General features: G+C 36.3%; 1 protein-coding gene and 2 long non-coding RNA genes across 5 annotated transcripts in view; 2 read left to right on the top strand and 1 right to left on the bottom strand.

Moving 5' to 3' along the window:
• Positions 1 to 26,518, top strand: part of kcc (solute carrier family 12 member kcc) — a 173,277-nt gene that overhangs the window by 62,670 nt on the left and 84,089 nt on the right. For 2 of the 3 annotated variants that reach the window (XM_089838142.1, XM_089838143.1), the window contains exon 2: positions 19,828 to 19,911. The exons of the other annotated variant lie outside the window; for it this stretch is intronic. In XM_089838142.1, coding sequence (XP_089694268.1) covers positions 19,828 to 19,911 — 84 coding nt within the window. The remainder of the gene's footprint in view (positions 1 to 19,827; positions 19,912 to 26,518) is intronic. 3 annotated transcript variants of the gene reach the window in all.
• On the bottom strand, positions 1,787 to 2,633 carry LOC149677139 (uncharacterized). The gene is made up of 2 exons (XR_016366574.1): positions 2,501 to 2,633; positions 1,787 to 2,326 (listed from the first exon to the last, which is right to left on the bottom strand). It is a non-coding gene; the product is annotated as an uncharacterized LOC149677139 (long non-coding RNA).
• LOC149677140 (uncharacterized) lies at positions 2,118 to 2,603 on the top strand. Its single transcript, XR_016366573.1, has 3 exons — positions 2,118 to 2,254; positions 2,334 to 2,391; positions 2,519 to 2,603. It is a non-coding gene; the product is annotated as an uncharacterized LOC149677140 (long non-coding RNA).

Below are 26,518 nucleotides of genomic sequence, written 5' to 3' on the forward strand. Positions count from 1 at the left end.
GATGAAATCGTCTCGTCGCGTTGATTTTCATTTTAACGCGACAAAATCGTGTCGTTCATTTTCGATGGTTTTCTATTGGCTCAACCTTTGTCCAATAACCAGAAACATTTGCCCAAAGGGAGTTGTTTAATGATCTTCACTAACGTAATTGGTCCATTACCAGTTTCACGACATCAAATCTAGTATATCATTGGTCTAAATTATCGTCGCGTCAAAATATTTTCAACGCGTCAAAATCATCTTGCATGTGACACGATTGGCGAGTTTGTCGCGTTAAAAATGAAATTCAACGCGACAAAAATCCGAAATCATCGCGTCAAAATATTTTTAACGCGTCAAAATCATGTAGCATGTGACACGATTGGCGAGTTTGTCGCGTTAAAAATGAAATTCAACGCGACAAAAAACCCGAAATCAACGCGACAAAAATCCGAAATCATCGCGTCAAAATATTTTCAACGCGTCAAAATCATGTAGCATGTGACACGATTGGCGAGTTTGTCGCGTTAAAAATGAAAATCAACGCGACAAAAATCCGAAATCATCGCGTCAAAATATTTTCAACGCGTCAAAATCATCTTGCATGTGACACGATTGGCGAGTTTGTCGCGTTAAAAATGAAATTCAACGCGACAAAAAACCCAAAATCAACGCGACAAAAATCCGAAATCATCGCGTCAAAATATTTTCAACGCGTCAAAATCATGTAGCATGTGACACGATTGGCGAGTTTGTCGCGTTAAAAATGAAATTCAACGCGACAAAAATCCGAAATCATCGCGTCAAAATATTTTCAACGCGTCAAAATCATCTTGCATGTGACACGATTGGCGAGTTTGTCGCGTTAAAAATGAAAATCAACGCGACAAAATCATGTAGCATGTGAGACGATTGGCGAGTTAACGCGTTGAAATTCCTGTCGTTCGGAGCTGAACACCGGTAATTCACCGATCCCTATTTTATAAGCAACCACGGGCTACGGTTCATAATTCAGAGCGTTTCCGAACACACTTCTTTTTAAATCCAAGAAAAAAAAAATCCCACCAACCAACCGAAGATTGCACAGTGCATAATCATAGGTTCAGTTGTAACTTTATGGTTTTCTATCACTGAAGAAGAGCCCTTAAAAGTATGTAGGCATTGAAAACTACGCCTGGTCTTGCTTTTAGCCAACCAGGCATCGCAAATCGTTTGGAATAGCGATATTAACATGGCGGATTTCAGGAGGCGTATTGCCAAATAAATTCTATTATGAGACCTCAGAAAAGTTAATTACTTTATTTAATCACTGAAAATGAGGTAAATTTGGTTGTAAGAATCGCCGAATTAAAAATTATTATTTTAACAATTATAATTGAACGTTAACATTCGTGTGAGTTGAGCTCTATAATCTAAGCCTTGGCGTCAACTGCACTATAGAAGCCCGTTCAATCGGCCAATAAATGAGACCTTTGGATTATCGGCGGGAAGTTCGAATGATGGCAAAAGTAACATTTAAGTTCTATGGGAGGAGGTAGCTTTTTGGCCATATCCTCTGTCCTATTGATCCAATTGACCTGAAATTTTAATAAGACGTGTGGCTCGATGTGTTTTATTAATTTAAAAAGGATTCAAGATTTCAGAGTAGTGGGCAGATTTTATTTTTTTAATAAATTATTAAACATATTGCTTAAGCATGACACTAAAAATCTTATAATTAAACAAAATTATAGTCCCTAAAGCCTAAAACACGCCTATTTTGGAAAGGTTCAGAAGAGCCCTTGTGTTTCTACCAAGTAAAAATCAATTTTAGTTCTAAATTGTATTTATTGAAAAGATTACATATTTTAGAATAAACATGATTAGAAGCTAACTGAAAAACGTTGGGGAAAATTTCATAATACCTGTTGATGTTGGTAAAAAACAAGGATATATAGTTTTAAATTATACTCAGTTGTCAAGGAGGGCCAAGAAGAAAAAAGGTCCCTCACAGCTGTCCTCTGACATTCTAAAGCTTCTTGTGTGGTAGACTTTATATTTTAAATTTTAATGCATTAATTTTTATCAGGAATTTCAATTACATCATCACATCATAGCATCTTGAATAATAACCCAAACCAGGCTAAAAATCACTTTTAGTCACTATTATACAATCATTATTGTAAGCTTGAAAATACATTGAAGTCCCTTTCGCCATTGCCGATTCAATCTATGGCGCCACATTCTTTGGGGCAACAGGATTTCATGGGCTCCATGTCTTAATTGGTGCCAAGATGTAAGGCCTTGTCTCGATTGAAATCTTAGAAAATTGGTTCCAAAGGTCTAGGTTTCTTAAATCTAATATTCTCTAATAGTAGAAATGTTTTGGAAAAGTAGGATGAGATTGGGTATTTTTTATCTTAGAAACCGGTTGTAAGTATTGAATTTACGATTTTGACATAGGAAATTAATTTTTATTTAAAATCTATTCCCTCTATAAGCTTAGATCCTTTTCATTATAATAAAATAGATTGAAACACACCTCTCATTCAAATTTCAGGACATTTGGACCAGTAGATCCGAAGAAATATTCAGTCATCATTTTGACTTTTGGAAAATAGTTTTTATATCAAAAAAAAAAATAAAATCTGCCCACTAATCTGAAATCTTGAATCCTTTTTAAATTAATAAAACACATCGAGCCACACGTCTTATTAAAATTTCAGGTCAATTGGATCAATAGGACAGAGGATATGGCCAAAAAGCTACCTCCTCCCATAGAACTTAAATGTTACTTTTGCCATCATTCGAACTTCCCGCCGATAATCCAAAGGTCTCATTTATTGGCCGATTGAACGGGCTTCTATAGTGCAGTTGTCACCAAGGCTTAGATTATAGAGCTCAACTCACACGAATGTTAACGTTCAATTATAATTGTTAAAATAATAATTTTTAATTCGGCGATTCTTACAACCAAATTTACCTCATTTTCAGTGATTGAATAAAGTAATTAACTTTTCTGAGGTCTCATAATAGAATTTATTTGGCAATACGCCTCCTGAAATCCGCCATGTTAATATCGCTATTCCAAACGATTTGCGATGCCTGGTTGGCTAAAAGCAAGACCAGGCGTAGTTTTCAATGCCTACATACTTTTAAGGGCTCTTCTTCAGTGATAGAAAACCATAAAGTTACAACTGAACCTATGATTATGCACTGTGCAATCTTCGGTTGGTTGGTGGGATTTTTTTTTCTTGGATTTAAAAAGAAGTGTGTTCGGAAACGCTCTGAATTAAGAACCGTAGCCCGTGGTTGCTTATAAAATAGGGATCGGTGAATTACCGGTGTTCAGCTCCGAACGACATGAATTTCAACGCGTTAACTCGCCAATCGTCTCACATGCTACATGATTTTGTCGCGTTGATTTTCATTTTTAACGCGACAAACTCGCCAATCGTGTCACATGCAAGATGATTTTGACGCGTTGAAAATATTTTGACGCGATGATTTCGGGTTTTTGTCGCGTTGAATTTCATTTTTAACGCGACAAACTCGCCAATCGTGTCACATGCTACATGATTTTGACGCGTTGAAAATATTTTGACGCGATGATTTCGGATTTTTGTCGCGTTGATTTTGGGTTTTTTGTCGCGTTGAATTTCATTTTTAACGCGACAAACTCGCCAATCGTGTCACATGCAAGATGATTTTGACGCGTTGAAAATATTTTGACGCGATGATTTCGGGTTTTTGTCGCGTTGATTTTCATTTTTAACGCGACAAACTCGCCAATCGTGTCACATGCTACATGATTTTGACGCGTTGAAAATATTTTGACGCGATGATTTCGGATTTTTGTCGCGTTGATTTCGGGTTTTTTGTCGCGTTGAATTTCATTTTTAACGCGACAAACTCGCCAATCGTGTCACATGCTACATGATTTTGACGCGTTAAAAATATTTTGACGCGATGATTTCGGATTTTTGTCGCGTTGAATTTCATTTTTAACGCGACAAACTCGCCAATCGTGTCACATGCAAGATGATTTTGACGCGTTGAAAATATTTTGACGCGATGATTTCGGGTTTTTGTCGCGTTGAATTTCATTTTTAACGCGACAAACTCGCCAATCGTGTCACATGCTACATGATTTTGACGCGTTGAAAATATTTTGACGCGATGATTTCGGATTTTTGTCGCGTTGATTTTGGGTTTTTTGTCGCGTTGAATTTCATTTTTAACGCGACAAACTCGCCAATCGTGTCACATGCAAGATGATTTTGACGCGTTAAAAATATTTTGACGCGATGATTTCGGATTTTTGTCGCGTTGATTTTCATTTTTAACGCGACAAACTCGCCAATCGTGTCACATGCTACATGATTTTGACGCGTTGAAAATATTTTGACGCGATGATTTCGGATTTTTGTCGCGTTGATTTCGGGTTTTTTGTCGCGTTGAATTTCATTTTTAACGCGACAAACTCGCCAATCGTGTCACATGCTACATGATTTTGACGCGTTAAAAATATTTTGACGCGATGATTTCGGATTTTTGTCGCGTTGAATTTCATTTTTAACGCGACAAACTCGCCAATCGTGTCACATGCAAGATGATTTTGACGCGTTGAAAATATTTTGACGCGACGATAATTTAGACCAATGATATACTAGATTTGATGTCGTGAAACTGGTAATGGACCAATTACGTTAGTGAAGATCATTAAACAACTCCCTTTGGGCAAATGTTTCTGGTTATTGGACAAAGGTTGAGCCAATAGAAAACCATCGAAAATGAACGACACGATTTTGTCGCGTTAAAATGAAAATCAACGCGACGAGACGATTTCATCGCGTTAAAATATTTTCAACGCGTTAAAATTATTTTGTCGCGTTAAAATTTAAAGTCACGCCTTTGCCACTCCCTCCTGATTTCCGTAATATGATTCGTTAAAATATTTTTATCAAAAATATCCGTGGATTTGGTTGGTTAAAAATTTTAACGCGACAAAAAATTTTTGTCGCGTTGATTTTAAATTTTAACGCGTTGATTTGTGTTGCATGTGACACGATTGGCGTTCCATATCCGCTCTTTACTTCCTGAACAACTAACTGTTCAGACAGAGCTGCCTTCCTTATTTTAGTATAACGGTATATGCTTCCATTCCATTCCATGGCCTTTTGTGTGTCGGGTCCCATTGTTTACCACCATTTTTCGGAACATCAGGAATCGGAGAATAATGTAGAGCGGCGCTATTTTAATTCAACCCAACTATACATATTAGGCTTATAGTTTCCTTTTGTAATTTTATGTTAGGCCTAACGGATTTTGGAATCCTTGGTCGTTTTCAAAATGGAATGGGAGGAAAGGGATTATACTTTATCTATTCTGAACTTAACTTCCCGGTTTTCCGAGAATTACACTGTTTCGATTGGACTTTGTGTGTAATCTTTATACACTTGTATAATTTGTTTAAATAGAGTATGAGGATACGGATTTTATGTGGTTATAGCCTAGAATAGTAGTTCACTATTTTCTGTTCAAATTGGCCGAGGTATTGTACACGTTTTTGTTATATCCAAAAAAGAAATGAATTGAAGACTCGGTTTCAGCTGACTTACGCGTATTTTTTTTATACTCCCTTTAAAGGGATTGTGAATGTGTTAAAATTGTTTGACTATTTCAAAGCATTCAAGGATGATTCAAGTTACGTTTGAATTTAGGTCTGGTAAGTTGCCAACTTAAGCTATATACTATCACTTTAAAATGTCAACAGCGAACTGGACAAGTCTCGAGTTAGAATTTGCTTGCTGTTTTCTAGCCCCCCCCTTTTTTCTTCTTCACAAAATGTCTTCTTCAAGGGCTGTAGCTGCTATAAAGCGCTAATATAAATGTCAAACCATCAATATATATACACGCTATGCCACCTATTCCCTTCTGTAAGGTTTAGGCTGTTACGTGGGATGTGTTGAGAACTTGAGAGGGGGTGATTGTATGTAAGGAAATGTCGGTATAACACTTTCTTTAAAGGGAATTGACAACATCCTTTCGTTTCGTGGCATATACAGAATACTCTTTTTCGTATTCGCCGTACCTTTTTTGGGTTACAGGGTGTTAGATATACAGGGTGTCTCTGATAAGTCTGCCATAATAGTTACTCAAAATCGTTTTACCAAAGAACACCAACCCAGACTTATCATAAACACCCTGTATTGGGTTGCAACACATCAGTGATGCACGTACGGGCCTTGGAGAATGTTTTGCCTTATTTTGTGTCGAGAAACCGAGTCCGTTCTCGCATGCACGTGACCCCCTAACCTATACCCCAAAAGCAAAATCCCTTTTCGTATATATTTACAATGTCCGTTAGTTCGGAAGAAAGATTGGTAGGGTAGTGACGTACGACCCTCTCTTCCAATCCTGGATGGATCGTGCTGGGAAGACAGACGAAAATTGCTCTCGAGGTTTTGCTTTTTCGGTAGCTACAATCCCGCGGAGAACCCCCGTATGGGGGTGTTACGTGTATTGGTTCTCACTCCCATTCTCTGATTAGATTCGGTTGGACTTTTGGGGTGTGATTGGGTTTGTGATATTTACTACAAACTGTCTTATCTTCTCAATATTTTAGAAGCCGGGGTTTCTTTATTCCTTAAGGACATGATTATCTTAAAGTTTACGTTAGATTAATTCGAATGTATAATTACAATTCTCTTAGTTTAATTTCCATACATCTTTACCTTTGTATTGGACAATTACTTTGTCATTTAAACCCTTCTAATCCTATCCGTGGCTTTTGACTTTTCCGCTTCCTAACTTCTCCACTTTACTTAATCTCCGCGGCCAGTAGCCGAGGTGATCGAGCTGGGACTTTAGAATCACGTATACCGTAGAGGTACTGATGATGCCGTCAACGACGTACTGGCCTTTTCATTCTCAAAAATTAAAAAGCTTGGCTTGGCGCGTTTCTGGAATTCCTTAGCCAAGCTAAAATATCTTAAGACAGCTCCACGTATCCCGTCTCGCCTCCGGTCCGGTTCTTAATCTCTGCTAGTTTAAGCGCTTTGCTAGGCGGAATTTATCTCAACGCTGAGTTAGCCCCTCTTTTGGGTATAAAAGTTGGGGGGAGAAGAAAAGTTCTCCCTCCTTTTTGACCGAACTTATTAATGTCATTTTCAACGCCTGTCTACTACCATCGTTTCTCATCGTCTCTTTTGCCTTTTCTCCGCTGCAAAGAGGAAGACTTTGGTGGGTGAGCTCAGCTCATCTTTGACTGGACACTCTCGAGGGATAAGGAAGGAAGAAGGGGTTAAGTAGATTCTAGACGGTGCAGCTTTGGTATCCTGTTGGTCATTTCCTCTGTTTGTATAGACTATAGAGATAGGCCTATATTGTTGAAGTTGATGACGTACGACATAATGGACAGGCAAACTATATATATATATAGATAGATACGAATACACCCCTCTCCACCCCAAAGGGCCCGGGGTCACTCGTTGCCAAGCAATCGCTCAAATGCATTAGACAAACTTGTAAGGCAATATCGTGGCAATATGGTCAGTTATCGGAAAGTTGCAGAAGTCGCGGGACCAAAATATTATGCATTTTATTTTTTGTATTACAAAAATAATGAAATTCTTGAGTTGTTTTATTATTATAACCAGAAGTGAGATGAGACCAGAAGTACTGAGCTAACCAAATCCTTCACTCGGCGAAAGTGAATATTCTTGAAAACACACCAACGGTTGGCCCTCTAGTAGCGGTTTCTGAATTTTCCCTCCAAAACGTGAGACGCTCGCGGTGGTAGACGGCCGAACTAGATTCAAGGAGCCGCGTCCGTGTTCGGCCGCTTTGGGTTGAGGGGAAGGGGGTAGGAAATGTTTTTGGGACTCGACCAATTTTTTTCTCAGTAGTGTAGGCGCGTGGGAAGCGGCATAAAATACTCAAATTTGTTCACTAGTGCCAGGATCTACTATCAATTCTAGAGCCCTTCACTTCTAGTCTCATCTCACTTCTGTTATAACCCAGTAGATGTTTTAAATAGCCATTGGCCAAGAAACGTGTCGCTATCCCTTTAAACCTTTCTCCTTTTTAATATGATAACCAATAAGACGTCTCTTATCTAGCACGTCCCCTATCCCAAAAGAAACAAAAATGAAATTCAAAAAATTCACGAAATTTTATTTTAACGAATTTTTGGAGAGAAGTTTCTTTCCAAATTGCTCTTTTGCTTCTAAATTCGGCATCCATCTTGTAATCAAAACTTTTAATAAGGCTTGTATATCTTTCTATCTGTGCTCTGGACTCTGATGGGCTTACATCTGGGCCTAAAAAAAGAAGTCCTTCTTGTGGAAAAGGAGAAGAAGGAGGACCTAGAGCTAGTTATTGATGTTAAGGGTTGGCCGGCTGAATTAAATGAAGCTGGGGCACATTTTCGGCGTGTGCGGTATAGCAGGGATGATGGGGAAGCGCGAGAGAGGAGAGGAGGACCCAATTCGCTCCGGGATGGAGAGCCAGCCTGGAGTCGGACGTATAGAGGGGGGATGGGTAGGGGGAAAGGCATTGCCGCACGTGATCAATAGACGGAGTGCTTTTCCCTGCATTGCGGCTGTCGCGATGGGAGCGCGCCAGAGATGGAGAGCGAGAGAGAAAGAGGAAACGGAACGCTATATGCACCCCATGATTCTAAGAGGCTGGAAAACCGGCCCGGGCTTTTCCAATAGGTTATACTAAAGCCAGTTCGGACTTTCTAGGTCTATTTGTGGATTGGAATCGTTTAGGGTGTTATTTTATTTATTTTTTGGGGAGGGATTTCGGTTTTCATCCGCGAACTTTCACAACAGGATTTGACCTATTTTGTTGTTCACACAAATTGGATGTCAATATTTTCTTGTTATAAGGTTCACTGTTTACAAGATGTGATTAGAGTACTTTATGGATGACCCCTATTAAAGTAGCGCAACTATACCATAGTTTGAATTGTCTGGTATTAGAATCATTCATATTAATGTTGTATTCTGATTCATGGAAGGATATAATTTATTCATAATCGATTACTTTCGATCTTACGACGTTTTAAAAGTTCAGTAACCCTTTTTGGAAACATTTATTCGCATAATGCGAACGCGTTTCTGTATTTTTCTATCGTTTTTTCGCGACACGTAGACCCGCACCCCATCACTGGTCCATCCTTTTCCCCCCCCCTCTCTCTCTCTCTCTCTTTCTCTCTCGCTCTCTCTCTCTCTCTCTCTCTCTCTCTCTCTCTCTCTCTCCTATCGCCCCTCATCTTCCTCATCCCTTCTCCGGACCAACATCTTCTTTGACCTCTTATTCTCTTTAGACTTCTTTTCCTAAAAATGGTCTGCGCGAGGCGAATGTGTTTGGATGGGGAGTCATTTTCTACGCAGTCACGTGACTCCAATAGCCAGTCGTACGCGCCTGGGTCTCGATGCTTAAGTTCCAAATGAGTCGATGTTCGTTTTTCGTTTCTCTTTAAATGCTTCTCTCCCCCCCCCTCCTTTTTTTCTTAAGATTTCTTATTTCTCGGGATAGAGTGGTTTGCTCTACCTTTAAAACGAAATATGACTAAATTGCTTTTTTAGTATCGATTGTAAAAAATGTTGAAATCGATATATATTTTTTGGTGGCCCAAGCAGCTCGTTTTGAAGGGGGACAGTTATAGGAATGGGATGGTGGGTGGGTTGTAATGGGTCAATTTTTCAACCCTTGGGGCGGGATGCTACCAATGACTTCTCTTAGGTCGTTGTTAAGTTTGTTTCTTTTATTTTTATGGGGGGTTACGAAATTTTTATACTTCAGACTTATGGATGGCTGATTTAAAATTCATTGAATTGGATATTAAGTTACTTATTTACAAGATTGAAAGGATTTCCCATGGGAAATTAAAGGGGTTTTTGTGGGAGGGGGGGGGGTCCGAGGATTTAATCAAGTTGGAAATAAATTAAGAATTAGATTTTTTTTTTTTCAAAGTTTATTTCTTTCATTATTGATTACAGTGCAATTATTTTAGGGACCAAGTCATACATTAAGCGACCCATGAGAAATAGAAAGGTTGCAAGTTGCTGGTAATTAGGCCCTATTTCAAAATATTATTTATATTTACTTAAAATAAACAAATGAACATTATATTTATATATATATAGTTTTGAAGCTTTTAAGCTCTTAGATAATATTTATTTAGGGTTCGTTTACTCGCGACGCGTCATGGACTTACTTCATTTTAAGTTAAACACCCCCGCCCCACCCCACTCGCCATCAAAATATTCAAATTACAAATTTTCAAAATTAGATATTTTTAATATCCATATAAATTTCCTAGACATTTTAACTTAAGCCTTTTCAGTATACCGAAACCTAAAACCTTCAGGCATTTTTCATCCCTTGAGAATCAAGACGGAAATTTCGCTAATTCCTTAGGCCTGGCGTGTAATTAAATTAAATTTGGGACAATTTAATTTAATGCCTTTAATTTGATCCCCCCCTTTCTTTTTAATAAAAATAAAAACATTCAAAGCAGCAGTCTGACTTCATCGATTGCTATACTTTAAATTATCTATTTTTAACTGGAAAAGCTACTAAAACGAAAGGCGTAAACCATATTAAAATAAAACACGTACTTAGTCCTTAATCCTAGTAGCGTTTCCTTATCTTTTTAAACATAAGAAGAAGAAAAAAAATAAGGCAGCCAGTACCAGACGACTCCCACTGTGCTAGTTTCATAGAAACTCTCATAGGTCCGATAACGAGGGTCCAACGTTACATTACGTCTCCTTAGTAAATTCCCCTATTCATGACGTAATAGTTAATACTGCGGAAGACTTGAGCGTGTATTTATATCGCGTTAAACATAGTTTATTCTCTATTACTACACTAATTACGTATAAACTTCATCCGTGACTGGATGGTTGCCTCCGGAAAAACAATAGTTTTGCTCTAGCCGAATAATCATCATTACTTTCATTTCGAGCTTAGTTTGCAGCTAAGGAAAAGGCGGGTAATAGAGATTACACCCTTATTTGTACTATTAGGTTAAGTTGTCGCCCTGTAACTTGAATTAACTCGCGTTCCGACCAGTTAACTTACTAATGGGAAATATATATCGGTACTGTTAACCCTTGGTGTATTAACTTAAAGGAAGAATTGGGTTATGAAAGGGTTGTGTTTTCATTTTCTTTATTTTTCATATTTTAATAGTTAGGGCTTGGAAAAGTTTTCTCTCCTTTAGTTTTGTCCGTATTTTTGTGACATTTTCGTGGACTGTCCATTGTTTGAGCTGATGAGCTTTGGCTGGGGATAACGTTATATTGTGGCTTCAATTGCTGTTAGTTACTTTTTAGACAAATTCCATGTGGATTTTATTAAGACCGAGCTAGACGTGTTCACCGTTCTGTTATCGAAATGGAAATAGGACGTTGATTAAGCGACAACTGGGACATGTGACATTCTATTGTGAACTAAACTCAAGTGAAATATTAGACTCTAAGGAATTGGCTTTAAAGGGAGGGTGAAAAGCAAAATCTAGTGATTTTTTTTTTTTTTTTAAGTTTTTATTTATTTTTGTACAAAAATATCCAGGAAATAACTCCGAATGATTTTAAAATTCAAATATTTAAAATTAAATATTCTGAATAAAATTTTATAACCATGCAACAAATATTTAAATTCAACAATAAATTAACTACTCACGACAGGAAAATGTATAAATATAATAAAACCGCAATATACGTCTAAATCGCGTTTACTATCTTAGAACCAATAAGACGAAAGGCAGTGAAATACGCACACCGTTGCTTATATCTTAGCTAAACTCCATTGGTTCTAATACCGATGGAGATATTTCGGTATAGTACTCATTTTTAGTGAGTAAGAACAGGGTGAATTTCATCCCGGTGACATACTGCAATACTACCGAGTCATTTCCCTATGTAAGCCTTAACCTCGCATCGCTATACTTTAAAACTGGGACGGACTACAAGGTTCGTTAATATATTCAAAGTTTTAACTAGGTCATATCCCTGGAAACTGAGTATTTTTCCCCCGCTACTCATTTTCAATGAATAATCCGTGTTTTTAAAGGAGCCCTAGGGGTGTATAACCACTCTAAAACTCTCGTTAAGTTTTATGGAAAAATACTGTAACTTCTTTATAGCTTATACCCAAGAGTAGGACCTTTGTTATGGGAATGAATTATGGCGAACCCAAGGTCGGAAATCACACCTAAGCACGTTGAGTAGCGAAAAATGTCCACTATTTTTGAAGTTGAAACGTGATTGGATTAAGAAAATAAGGAAAATGTGATGAATTGTGTTTCTTTACCCTCTTAATTAATGAACGCAAATTTAATTTGATAGATAAGTATCGTATTTAAGTGCGCGATGTGTGTGTGAATGTAGATCGGTTCGTGTTAGCTGGGAATTAATTTATTATAATTGTTCTTATTTTCTATTTTTAATTAAATATTTATTTCTGTGTTCGTGCCCCCATTTGTATTATTTATTATGGAAAAGGCTTAGCAAAACTCCATGGGAATACAAATGGAAAAAGAAGTATTTTTTTAGTGATTTTTGTCTTTAAGGGGATCTTATTTTTTATTGGATTTCTGTGGATTTTTAAAGGGGTAATGAGGCTTGTAACTTTGGGGGTTTACTACGCGTTGTCCCCAGGTCTTTGAGAAACGTTTCACTATCTCTTTTAAGCTGCCCCAATGGAGAAGGCTTATTTTCCAGTCTCGTGCGCAGAGTTAGTCCCTCCTGTTTGATATATTGCTTTGCCTTTTCTGGCGCGAATGGCCATCGTTATTCTAAGGAATAAACATAATCTTCTATTTATTTATCTTTCTATATGTATATATATATATGAATTTCTCGAGCCAACGCATCGGTGGGTGTCCTCGCAATTCCCGCGTATCGCTCACAAAAATCTTTGGGTTTAACTTCGTTATAAATGATGTTTTATTTCAGTTTTAGATCGCGAGTCGTTCGATATTCAAATTTATCCCTTTTCCTATAGACAGGGAGCATTAGGAAAGGAGTCGTCGTATTGTGGGGAGGGTTTGTATGCTACACCGCGAGCATAGACTCCTCCCACTGTGGGAGGGAGAAAGGGGGTCCAGTTATTGGAGTTCGTATAATTCTACTCCTTTCCCACTTCCTCCCTGTTATGGATGTAGATACTCCTATATCCCCTTCAAGCTCTTGTATTTGAATTTAAAGATATTTACCTGCAGAAATAGTTTAATATTTTACAATTCTTTGGATGGATTTTATTTTTATCTTATATGAAAAATTTATTATTTATTGACCACATATTTTTAGGTTTGTTTATAATATTTGACTTTAATATTGAAGCTAGCTTTCAAAGGCGTCATTAGGGCTTTCCCCAGTTTCGTATCGTTAAATGGTGGCTATTCATTTAAAGTTTGTTGACAACCAATCAGAAAGCGAGTCTACAATCATCTCAAGATCATAACATTCCCTAAACTTTGAAGTTTGAAATAGTTTCCCCCTTCCCCGAAATCCGCATCGTTGTTTGTAAAACTTATTCATTAAACTAACCAATGGCGATAAGCCTCGGCACCCCTTTGTTATGTCTCTGTATTATTGTATAGAGCGTCGTCTCGTCTGCCGTTGACATTCGAATAACGTCTCTAACCCCTTACTTTACCTTACCCTCGGTTAAGCCTCGGTTCAACCGCCAAGGCTTAACGTAAACTCCCTCTCCCCTATCGTAAAAAGAGGCTCTCCACTTGGCGTCGATGTTACCTAAGACCAAATTGTATGGAGATAAAGGCTTTCCTAAGCCTTTGCCAGTGTTCTATAGATGCAATTGACTCCCCCGCGTTTTGGTTTTGTTTCGACCACCTAATGTCCCTATAAAATTCACGCTCATTATTAAAAGTATCTTCCGGAGGAATTTCCCCGTTAATACTATGTAGGGGGGACGGAAAATGCTTTTGTTTTAACCCTCCCTACAAACCAAATTAACTTGGAAGCGTATAGTTTATGTGCAAGCTCCGTTAGTACTTAATACCAATCTTTACTAAGTTAACGTGACGTAAGTCATTTGCGTTTTATTTTTGAAATGAATCATTGGGAATCGTTCGCGGACCATCCTTATTCGCTTAGAGATGAGTAATGAAGGAAAACGGGGATGAATTACCGTCAATAGCGTTTGCTTTTATTAATTGATTCATCGCGAATTATACGGAATCTTTTAAGGGAGTTTTATTGGAGTTTTACCGTTTTCGGTAGTACGTAACTTTCCCCAGCTGCAGTCAGTTTTCTATAGACCTTTTTTGCGTTGAAACTCGTGTCAGCTTCGATGGAATTATAAATTTACTGCGTACTAATGCTGCAGAATGGTTTAACAACATTTTAAATCTAAAAGGTCTATCTGGAAAGCGTCTAAATATTAAATAACTATTTTTTTCATCCTTCTTTTGATGTTAAATGTCTGGTTGATTTTTATTTTTATGATGGCGTTGTTCCATAACGTTTCCGGTCCTATACTTTCAACTTCCCCCCCTCTTCATTTTACATTCATATCGTTGCGTACATTTTTCTTTTGAATTATTGCGTTTGAAATTGGGCTTTAAAAGCGGAAAATATTTCCGGCAAGGCTTATCTAGAAAACCTTTTAAGTTCCGGTCTGTTGACCTTTGACATTTTGTTCAAGAGTTTTGTCTCAAACGTTTTTATTTTATTTTATTTTGGATCTTGACCTTTGAACCTTCAATGGATATTTTAAGGAAAATTAAACTGGGCTACGAGTGTTCTTTTTTTAATCCTAAAAGTAATTAAAATATTCATTCATACAATGATCCTAATTGACCTTTGACCTAAAATTTAATTTAATCTAATCTAATTAATACCTTATCTAATTGAATATTTGACTCATTTATTTGTAAATTATATAATCCAAGATAATTCTATGAGAGCGATAGCTCTCTTAGATAAGACCTCATACCGACTTCAATGTATAAGGATGGTTTTTTGATTGGTTATAACTTTTTTTGTATCGTATTAACTGCTTTGAAAAAATTCCACAGAACTACAATTCGGGCCCTCAATATGTGGTTAAAATTTCAAAAAGATCCACTCATTAGTTTATTTTATAAAAAATAAAGTTGCTAAGGGTGGTTTTCATTTGCATAAAATTAATCAGCCCTTTTGGTGAAAAAGTTAAATTTTCCCATAGAAATAACATGGAGTTTTTTTCAAATTTAGCCATTTTGTGGCCACCTTTTTGACATGAAATATTCGTTTGTTACGTTTGGGAACGGTTTTATATCAAAATTTAAACCTTTTTCTAGGACCATTTTTAAGGTTTTTGAGAAAAATTAATTTTAAGTAGCCTATGTTTAATTTTAAATTTTAAAAATACCCCAATCTGCGATATTTTAGCATTTATACACTGTTTTATTAGGAAATATCAGCGAGACCAATGTTGGCCTTTTTTAACGTATAGTTGCCTCATAATAATCCGATTGTTTCTTCTTAATGCCTTTTGGTTGGAATGGCCTATCGATAGTGAGATAAGACGGCTTTAATATTGTTGCAGTGACGTTGACGCGGCCGCTACAGCGACGCCATCAAAACACACGGGTCTAAATTGTCGCGGATATAGTCAAATTCAAACTAGCTTAATGGACATTTTAACTTTTCCCTACTAATTATTCTGGATTACCAATAAAAGATAATTAAACTAGACTCCCAATTAAAGATAAATAAACTAGACTCCCAATTAAAGATAAATAAACTAGATTACGAATTTAAATAATTAAAGTACTTTACCAATTAAACGTTCTTAAAATAAATTATCAATTAGAGTTAATTAAACTAGACTACCAATTAGAGGTTATTAAACTAGATTACCAATTAAGGGTTACTAATTAAATTACCAATTAAGGGTTACTAATTAAATTACCAATTAAGGGTTACTAATTAAATTACCAATTAAGGGTTACTAATTAAATTACCAATTAAGGGTTACTAATTAAATTACCAATTAAGGGTTACTAATTAAATTACCAATTAAGGGTTACTAATTAAATTACCAATTAAGGGTTACTAATTAAATTACCAATTAAGGGTTACTAATTAAATTACCAATTAAGGGTTACTAATTAAATTACCAATTAAGGGTAATTAATCTAGATTACCAATTAAGGGCAACTAATCTAGATTACCAATTAAGGGTAATTAATCTAGATTACCAATTAAGGGTAATTAATCTAGATTACCAATTAAGGGTAATTAAACTAGATTACCGACGACCGGTAATTAAGCTAGATTACCGACGACCGGTAATTAAGCTAGATTACCGACGACCGGTAATTAAGCTAAATTACCGACGACCGGTAATTAAGCTAGATTACCGACGACCGGTAATTAAGCTAGATTACCGACGACCGGTAATTAAGCTAGATTACCGACGACCGGTAATTAAGCTAGATTAGCGACGACCGGTAATTAAGCTAGATTACCGACGACCGGTAATTAAGCTAGATTACCGACGACCGGTAATTAAGCTAGATTAACGATGACCAATAATTAAGCTAGATTACCGACGACCGGTAATTAAGCTAGATTACCGACGACCGGTAATTAAGCTAGATTACCGACGACCGGTAATTAAGCTAGATTACCGACGACCGGTAATTAAGCTAGATTACCGACGACCGGTAATTAAGCTAGATTACCGACGACCGGTAATTAAGCTAGATTACCGACGACCGGTAATTAAGCTAGATTACCGACGACCGGTAATTAAGCTAGATTACCGACGACCGGTAATTAAGCTAGATTACCGACGACCGGTAATTAAGCTAGATTACCGACGACCGGTAATTAAGCTAGATTAACGACGACCGGTAATTAAGCTAGATTACCGACGACCGGTAATTAAGCTAGATTACCGACGACCGGTAATTAAGCTAGATTACCGACGACCGGTAATTAAGCTAGATTACCGACGACCGGTAATTAAGCTAGATTACCGACGACCGGTAATTAAGCTAGATTACCGACGACCGGTAATTAAGCTAGATTACCGACGACCGGTAATTAAGCTAGATTAACGATGACCGGTAATTAAGCTAGATTACCGACGACCGGTAATTAAGCTAGATTACCGACGACCGGTAATTAAGCTAGATTACCGACGACCGGTAATTAAGCTAGATTAACGACGACCGGTAATTAAGCTAGATTACCGACGACCGGTAATTAAGCTAGATTACCGACGACCGGTAATTAAGCTAGATTTCCGACGACCGGTAATTAAGCTAGATTACCGACGACCGGTAATTAAGCTAGATTACCGACGACCGGTAATTAAGCTAGATTAACGATGACCGGTAATTAAGCTAGATTACCGACGACCGGTAATTAAGCTAGATTACCGACGACCGGTAATTAAGCTAGATTACCGACGACCGGTAATTAAGCTAGATTACCGACGACCGGTAATTAAGCTAGATTACCGACGACCGGTAATTAAGCTAGATTACCGACGACCGGTAATTAAGCTAGATTAACGACGACCGGTAATTAAGCTAGATTACCGACGACCGGTAATTAAGCTAGATTAACGACGACCGGAAATTAAGCTAGATTACCGAAGACCGGTAATTAAGCTAGATTACCGACGACCGGTAATTAAGCTAGATTACCGACGACCGGTAATTAAGCTAGATTACCGACGACCGGTAATTAAGCTAGATTACCTACGACCGGTAATTACCGATGGACGCGCAACGCCCTAAGACTTTTTCTTCCATATTTTCTAAACAATTTTAATTAATATGAAGACTGAAGTGACAGATATTAATAAAAACTGTCATTGTAGACAAAGACTGGAAAGTGTAAAAGATAAGGTTTGAAAATGAATTGCCTGAAGTAACAGATATTAAAATTTTCACTTTTGAAGACATCATTATAAAACATCAATTATTTTAAAAAATTCTTATCTTACTTTTTTTCACCAAAATTACTTCGGGAAAGTATTTTAAAAAGGAACATGCGCGTTATTTTAAAAATACTACGGCTTTACATTTTATTTTTTATCAAAAATTTAAAATTAGGTAGAAAATTGACCCTATAACGTGAGAAAATCGTTGATAGCTTACAAAATATAAACCGTATTAAAACTTTACAAAACGTATTCTTAAATTGTAAAGCTTTCAAAGTATTAAATATTAACGTGCTGTGTTGCTCTCAAAGATCACGATCAATCTACAGATCTTTTCGACACTAATAACTAAATCACAAAGAAAAGGCCTATATTATTTTCCGCTTCGCAATATTTTCAATTTCAAAATATAAAAATTTAAACTCTTCAAGAGAAATCTTTTCAGATATCCAAGCATTTGAATCTCCTAGAATCAAATGTTAGTTGTAAGTAAAACCAGTACCAAGCTAGTATCCCTTAAACCCTTCAAGGTGACCACTACTATTGAGGACAAAATAGTTGGTAAATATTGCTGAAAAATATTTTGGGAAAATGAAATTTGTGAAAAAAAGTAAGATAAGAATTTTTTAAAATAATTGATGTTTTATAATGATGTCTTCAAAAGTGAAAATTTTAATATCTGTTACTTCAGGCAATTCATTTTCAAACCTTATCTTTTACACTTTCCAGTCTTTGTCTACAATGACAGTTTTTATTAATTATGTCTAGCGCTTATATAACCGGTATACAATGCAAACACTCGATAATGACGTCACAATGGAAAGCCCAATTCCCTTTACCGTTCAATAACTTTCATTAAGAGGGTGCGGCAATATCATTTTGAAATTTTAAATCAAACTTACTTGATCCAGCTTCTCATTTAAGTTTACTTCAAATTAATAACTTATTCAAAGTATATCTCCGGCTCTAGACTGTCCGTCCGTCCGTCCGGGTTCGCAATTGCAATTCAGTTCATTCTATATTATATTGTCTAACACCCACTTGCCCCATTCGCCCCCATTCCCCGACCAAGGGCTTTGCATAATTTCCAGTTGGCATCGTTTCGCATTTGAATCCGTGAAATAGCCTGTTTAATATGCACGGTTATGTCTTCATTCTCTAGTCTCCCCTTCCCTTACTACCTACCAACCCCTTTTGAATAATTTAAAATGGAAGCTCCTATTAATTTGATTCAATTTTCTCATCCTCTCCTCCCATTTTTAATAAATTATACCTTGATTGATTTTCATTATGCCTTCTCCTAATTTACACTTTTTCAGTAATCCTTTTTATAAATTAATTTCTGTTTATTTTTAGTAAATTAATTTATTTTTTGGATTTGAAAACTTGGTTACGATGTTAATGTTTCTTAATTTTATTTTAATGTAAGGGTTTTGGTTTGTTTTGATATTTATACAGGGTGTTTCTGATAAGTCTGTATGCATAAATTAAGGGAGATGTTCTTTGGGAAATCGATTTTGAGTTGGAAATGTAACTTCTATCTCCATTTTGTTTGCAATAAGGGACACTGTTTTCCAGTTTTGATTTTCAAGAGTGTTTTAGGGATGGCCCCTTAATTAAATTAGAAATCATTGTCTTGAATTCAAGGGGTCATCCGTAAAATACACTGGATGCAATCTTAACTGGAAAACAGTGTCCCTTAGGACAAACAAAATGGAGATAGAAGTTACATTTTCGACTCAAAATCGATTTCCCAAAGAACATAACCCCCTTAATTTATGCATGTAGACTTATCAGAAACGCCCTGTATATGGCAGACTTATCAAAAAACAAACCTTTTAATAAATTTAAAATCCCAAATGTTATGTATTTTATATATACCACATGTTTTTATAGCATGGCATGTTTTGTTTATTCCCAAAAAACTATTTATGATTTCAGATGTGGATGGTATACCATTGCTTGAAATAAATAGAGAAACCGATAGAAACCATTCCAAAGCCCCATCATCCTCGGGTTCCGAAGGTAAGTCTGAATCTGATCTCACAATCTCTCATTGTTGGTTTTGGGGGAAAATTAATGTTTATTGTTTGAACACTGATAACGAAATTCTATAGCGTCATTAAATTGATTCACGGTTAATTTAAGAACTTATCTTTATGCCTAATTGGCGTTTCGCTCAAAATTCCTATGCCCCCCCCCCCCGAATTAATTTTAAAATGAAGCGTAACTTAACTAATTTCAAGCTCTATATATCTTTCTCGGCAGAATTCTGGGAATCTTAAGCTATAATCCGCCAGACGTTTCCCAATTAATTACCTTACCTATACCTTATGTGGTCTAGAGTAGTAAATAGACTGTGTCTGCTACAGATTTGGGCGGGAAATTTTCAAAGGCTTTAAATTAAAGCAAGTTTAATTAACTGATATAGATTAGATAAAATTAAAACTTAACGCCATTAAAATATGATGCAAATAATCGTAAATATTTAGTAGGGTTTAGTATAATTTATATTTTTCAAATTGGAAGAAATTCAAAATTTGTATAGACTTAATCACGCTATTTGTTTAAAGGCACCCTAATTACAAAACCAACCATTTTTAAGTACACAATTAAGTATTAACCGAGGGACATTTTTACCATGCTTGCGGTACACCGCGAACAACCTTTTAGCTTTTGAAATTAAAGAGCTATAATTCAAAACCTTGTTTTATGGCCCTGTTTCTCCGTTTTATCGATTTTTGTCAGTTGAAGTTGACATCACTGCTAAGCCTATACCTTAATGTATTCCTTTGGTCATTAGAAATACATTACGGATGATTTTGATATTTAATGCCAGGTTAGATTGTCTCCAAAGTATTCATTCCATTTGAAGTTAAAACTAAAATTAACTCGATAATAAGTTGTCTTTTAAAAGGTTGATAAGTAACTTTGAAATATTGATAATACTACGTTTTAGATTGAGAATATAGAGGCATGGCAGCCTTCCACCTTTGACTGTGTTAAGGTCTATCAGGAAATAACATGGGATGCCACTAATGTGTTTTAAGGGAAGGGAATAATTTATAGGCGAAATTACGTATGAATGGCTGAATTAAACATAGCGTTGAAGGCAAGAATATTCCACAAAAGAGAGGGTGATGGTTTGCAAACCATAAAAGATTATATCCTGTATTTACTTGTTTTTCGCTCACAATTTTATACTTGGGGTTTTTTTCCGGTGGCGGTTGGTTACTATGGGAATGGATATAAGGAGGCTGAGGAGCAAAGATGGGGGGGAAGGAGGGATGAGGATTCTTAAGAGTACGGGATTCGGAAGACGAGACCCTTTTTCGGAGTCACTTTCAATTTCACAAAAGAAATAGGGAATTTTTCCGCAGCATCCCCGTTTTATCTTTTTTCTCTCTCTAAGTCTCTGTCTACAGAGAGGAAAAGAAAGACAGACAGACCACCCTTCTTTTGACAAATAACCCTTGCTTCGTTAGAAATTCTAGCCACTTTCTTGTAAAAACTTGTTTTTTCGGCGGTTTCCACCAAAGTTTTTCTCATAATTCTCTTTTACGACCACCAACACCATCTTTGTACTTCAAAAACAAAGTTTTGGGGACTAATTAATTAATAAGTAATTTATTATAATTTATGCCGCGTAATTAAGGGCTAGTTATACATAAACCTTCATGAATTTTATATCGCGTAGATATACCTACCTAAATAGAATATTAATGTCGACGTTGTGCGATTTAATGCCGTGTTAATTTATGCGTAAGGCGAATTTGAATATTTCATTAGGTTAAAAATAGGTATTGTTTTTTATATATGTACATATATATAATGAAGTGAAATTAATCTACAATTTAGTTAAAGTTAAAGATTTTAGGTCGTAGAATTAGTTTATTAGTTTAATTTTAACTGGGATTAAAGAAAAAGAATTCCACACATCACTTATTTGGCATTTGAATCCTACAAAATCTCGCTAAACCGCATTGAGATAAAAAAAATATAATAGAAACGTTTAAGAAGCTTTGTACGCCATGACCTTCGTTCTTCGTTGTAGGGTAGAGGCTTTTAATCCCTTTTTCCCCAAGTGTATGTTTAAGCCAAAAATGCGATGCTAACAATAGATTCAGTAATCCGAAACGCTCAACGCCGCGAAAGAATTTTAGCTACTATACAAGTCTTTTTATTTACAAGAAATTAAAAGCCCGTAATTTGAAGTAAAACTCTACGAGAAAATTGAATTTTTCTTGAAGAGATCGGAGTATCTAGCTTATTTATTTATTTATTGCGTTATTATTTATTTCAGCATTTAAGTTATGCGCTTCTAATATTACAAGATTGGTCGTGATCCTTTAAGGAAACCTTGACGTTAAACGCGGACCCTTTCACTCTCCAAAAAAACCTTGTTATCTAAAATAAGGCTTAGTTGAATTCTGTACTACAGACTTAAGTCCGAATATATTTTCTTGGCGCACGAGATTTAATTATTTTGGAAGGCCATTTGTCTTGTACAGCTGTTGTAGTTCTCTGAAGCTCCTTGCTACGCTGTTTTATATATATATACAGGGTGTTTATGATGAAATAAAGGGTCGCAAATCACGGCAAATGTAACTTCTATGACATTGTGACATTTTGTTTGCCCTAATGGACACTGTTCTCGAGTTAAGATTGCATCCAGAGTATTTTACGGATGGCCCCTTAAATTTAATTAAGAAACTGATTTCAAGATAATGATTAATTAATAATTTAATTAAAGGGGTCATCCCTAAAACTCTCTTGAAAATCATAGCTCGAAAACAGTGTCACTTAGGGGAAACAAAATGGAGATTTTCGACTCAAAATTGATTTCCCAAAGAACATCCCCCTTAATTTATGAATGCAGACTTATCAGAAACACCCTGTACATATGTATAGATTTTTTTCTCTTCGACTCATACTAGTGTAGAACTTTGCTAGTTTGCCAAAATATTTCACAAAATAGCCCAGCCTCGTTGATTGTAGATTTTTTTACCCAGAATGCACAGGGAGAGCTAGATGTAGGAAAAAATTCAAGTGAGGTAGCTTGCTATAGCGAACGTAGATGCTAATCTACGTAGGAAACAGGCTGTCTGATCCACTTCAACCCTGGCATTGAGAGCGATTTTGAAGGCAAAATAGCGCCAAATATTTTTTATTTTATTTTGTTCTTTATTACAAAGCTATGTGGAAATTTTGGCGGGTATCCAGTGGTATTCGGATCATGTATCGACTCTGTCTTTTTATTTTGTATAATGGTTTTTGTTTAACACTCAAGTTGGTGCTGGCGAAAGATTAGTTTAATGTACGTGTTATAAAACCAAAAAAAGTTCAGATTTTGTTATATATTTTGCGGCGTTTTATAGTTTACTTCCGTTTTTATTTAACTTCCGATTTTCTAATCCGCGAAATTATACAGGGAGATACGAGTCCTATAGTTCAAATACCTTTAAAATATTCATGGAACAATTTAGATTCCAAGAACGCTCAGACGGTTTAACCGTATAGACAAAACGTAGTTAAACTGTGCCAGACTTGTACCAAAGTTAATTTGAATATTTGTAAATGCCGTGCAAACTTAGAAGAAAGAAAGAAATATATATTATATTGTGCAGTGTACGTGAAATAATTAGTCCATGGTCATCCACAAAAGTGTCCCAAATATCAAATATATCCCAGACTAAATTATTATTCCACTCGCAACGTACCACCATCCAATATATCTTACTTGATATAAATACTCTTCATATCCGTCTGTATTTATATTATTATTATTATTTTTTTTTTTCATATACGACAACAAGCTCCCCATATCAGAAGCTTTAGTATACTCGTGTCTGGAATATAGATTAGAAACAAAAACCCCCACCTAAGCCTAACTATCTTTAAGATCCCGGGCTGCGCGCGTGGAACGCTTTAATTCAGTTAAGGCCTAGCTAGACCTTAAGCCTAACTCCTAAGCCTTTGCTGCCGGAAATTCGAGGATCATTTTTTGTTTTTTGTTTTATTCCCATCAAAGAAAAAGAAAGTCTAAAAAAGCCAGCCCATCTAAAAACAGCGAAACATTAAACAGATGGCTACCCATTTAAAAACCTAAGCGTGAACTTCGACTTTTTGTTCGATGTGGGCTACATACACCCCCCCTCCCCTCCATTAATTTTTTATTATTTTTTGGCGCCTTTTTTATTGTTTCTGTTGCTGAATTTCAACAATAGCTTGCTTACGTAAGTGTTAGAATGGGAGGGTAACATTTGGTGAATTCATCGTTCTTGTTTTTAGGTTTTTCTTCTGTTTTTAAGTTAGTTTTTTTTCCATGCACTTCAGATAAAGTTCTAAGTGATCTTCTGAATTAAACATGTCGGGGATTATATTTTTGAAGGCCTAATATTTTAAGATAAAAGTAGGCCTGATATGTTTAAGATCTATATAAGTAGGCCTGATATGTCTAAGATGGAAGGAAGTAGGACTAAAATGTCTAAGACGAAAGTACGCCTAGTATAATATGTTACTCTGTTTCGAGCACAAAGGCTTAACGAAATTTCGTGAAAGGACGTATAGTTGTATACTACTTTACTCTGTATTATTACATCTTATTTTCCACGCACCTTAATTAATTTTTCATACCGCTATCTGCAGGAGTTAGTTTGTGTTATACCGATAAAGTGGGCGTTTTAATAACAACCCCCTAAATTTATTAAACACCCGCTTGTCAGCAAAGAGGATGTACGTTGGTTTTGTAGTTTAAATTGTTTAAATGTGGTGACGTAAAACAAAACTAAAACGTAGAAGAGAAAAGCGAAAGGCTTATATTGAAACTATGATCGAAATGGAAAATGCATCATCGGACTCGAATTCATAGAAGGCGCGTTCGTTTCCTGGGGCCAAGGGAGGAAGAAGGGGCTTCACGTATAATCAAGGTTCGCTAATGAGAGGGCTGTAATGATGACCCCCTTTCTCTTCAAAGGCTTACTACAACCATAAGTTTATAAGTGATATGTTCCTTCCATAAGTATGACTCTTCGTAATGTTAGAGACTTATAACTCGACCTTATAGTTCGATAACGACAAGCGATAATTGATTGGCTAACTAGTGACAAACTTATGGTGGACATATCTTATCAACTTATGCTACAACAAACTTGGAATACAACCGTTACGTTTCCATCTGTTTGTCTTTGTATATAAGCTCAAAGGAGACCTCGGTATAGCTTGCATAGCCAAAATGGGCGGGAAATGTAAAACTCCCGCCAAATGAAAAGGTCAAAGTTTGTCCGAAATTTTGAAAGTTGTGTTCTGATCGGGTGTATTAGGAAACCGAACAAACTTGGTTGGACTTTGAGGTCCTCTTAAAAGGATTTGGTTGTTACCCTGCTGGTAAAAGGAATTGCTCTCTGCAAACTTTGCTCCAATAACTTTGAAACGTGCTCAATTGGATTTATTTCTACCCGAAATTAAGTATTTATCGGGAAAAAGTGGTCTTGCCTTTTTTTCCTATCTTTTTTTCGCCTGCAGATCTCTGTATAGGTCGTTAGGTCAAGGACAAGCTGGGCATCTTTGATGATGTATTTTTACCATTTTTCACTAATGAAAATTTAATATTTTAAATTTCAATAGCAGACGAATTTTTGTTAGGATGATACACGAGGTTAAGGTTACGTTCCCATTTCCTCAGCAATGAGAATGTAATGAATTCTTGCAGTTACTGAAAATTGTCCTTGTTGAAATAAAAATTGCGTCAAGACCGTTTCATCAAATGTTGTTGGGTATTGTTTTAAGTTAATAAGTATGGTTCTGGTTCCACTGATTACGTACGGCCTTTTTTATCTTACCTCCTTATAAGATGGCCTACCTTTAAGATAAAACTTGGTGTATACGGTAATAAACTTGGTCAAGCGGTTATATCAACCGAGATAACATGGTTCTTCTAGCTCGGGGCATCCATTCCTAACAGGAGAATCATCTTCTTTTTCCTTAACAAGCAGCCATGGGTTGTGCTTGTACATTTTCTGATTGGTTCAAGGATACCTCGTGACTAACAAAGGGTATTATATTTTCCACGATTCAATGCTGGAATCCATTTGGGTTCCCCTCAGGTTTCTGGGTCTTTCGCATCATCGACGTGCCCCTTTATGACGCCGAGTAATCGATCAATGAGAGACGGAGAGAGAGAGAGAGAGAGAGAGAGAGAGAGAGAGAGAGAGAGAGAGAGAGAGAGAGAGAGAGAGAGAGAGAGAGAGAGAGAGTCAATGTTAGATTCTCCATACATACTTCATCCTGATCTTCCTGTAGCTCTCTTATCCTGTGCCGAGGAGGATGCTGATCGGGTCCGTTCTGCTTGGCGTTCTATGAATGCGACGGTCAAATAGGTTTAGCCAACTATAGACACTCACCGTTCGTCTGGGTATTATATTATGGATTATGAGTTATGACATGGGTGGCATTTTGATTTAGAATAATGGATGGATTATGTATTTAAAGGGGCTTAATTTATGGCAATTGTTATATAAAAAGTGATTGAATGTTTTCAATTAAGATGTCAAATAGTCCTTGCATGACTTCATCTGATTTTTTTTTTCGTTACACCCATATTTTGATAGGTCTTAATCTTGCTGCTATGGAA

This window comes from Phalangium opilio, unplaced genomic scaffold, assembly GCF_054372755.1.
Source record: "Phalangium opilio isolate 3A_F unplaced genomic scaffold, DU_Popi_V2 ptg000045l_1, whole genome shotgun sequence".
NCBI classification, from domain to species: Eukaryota; Metazoa; Arthropoda; class Arachnida; order Opiliones; family Phalangiidae; genus Phalangium; species Phalangium opilio.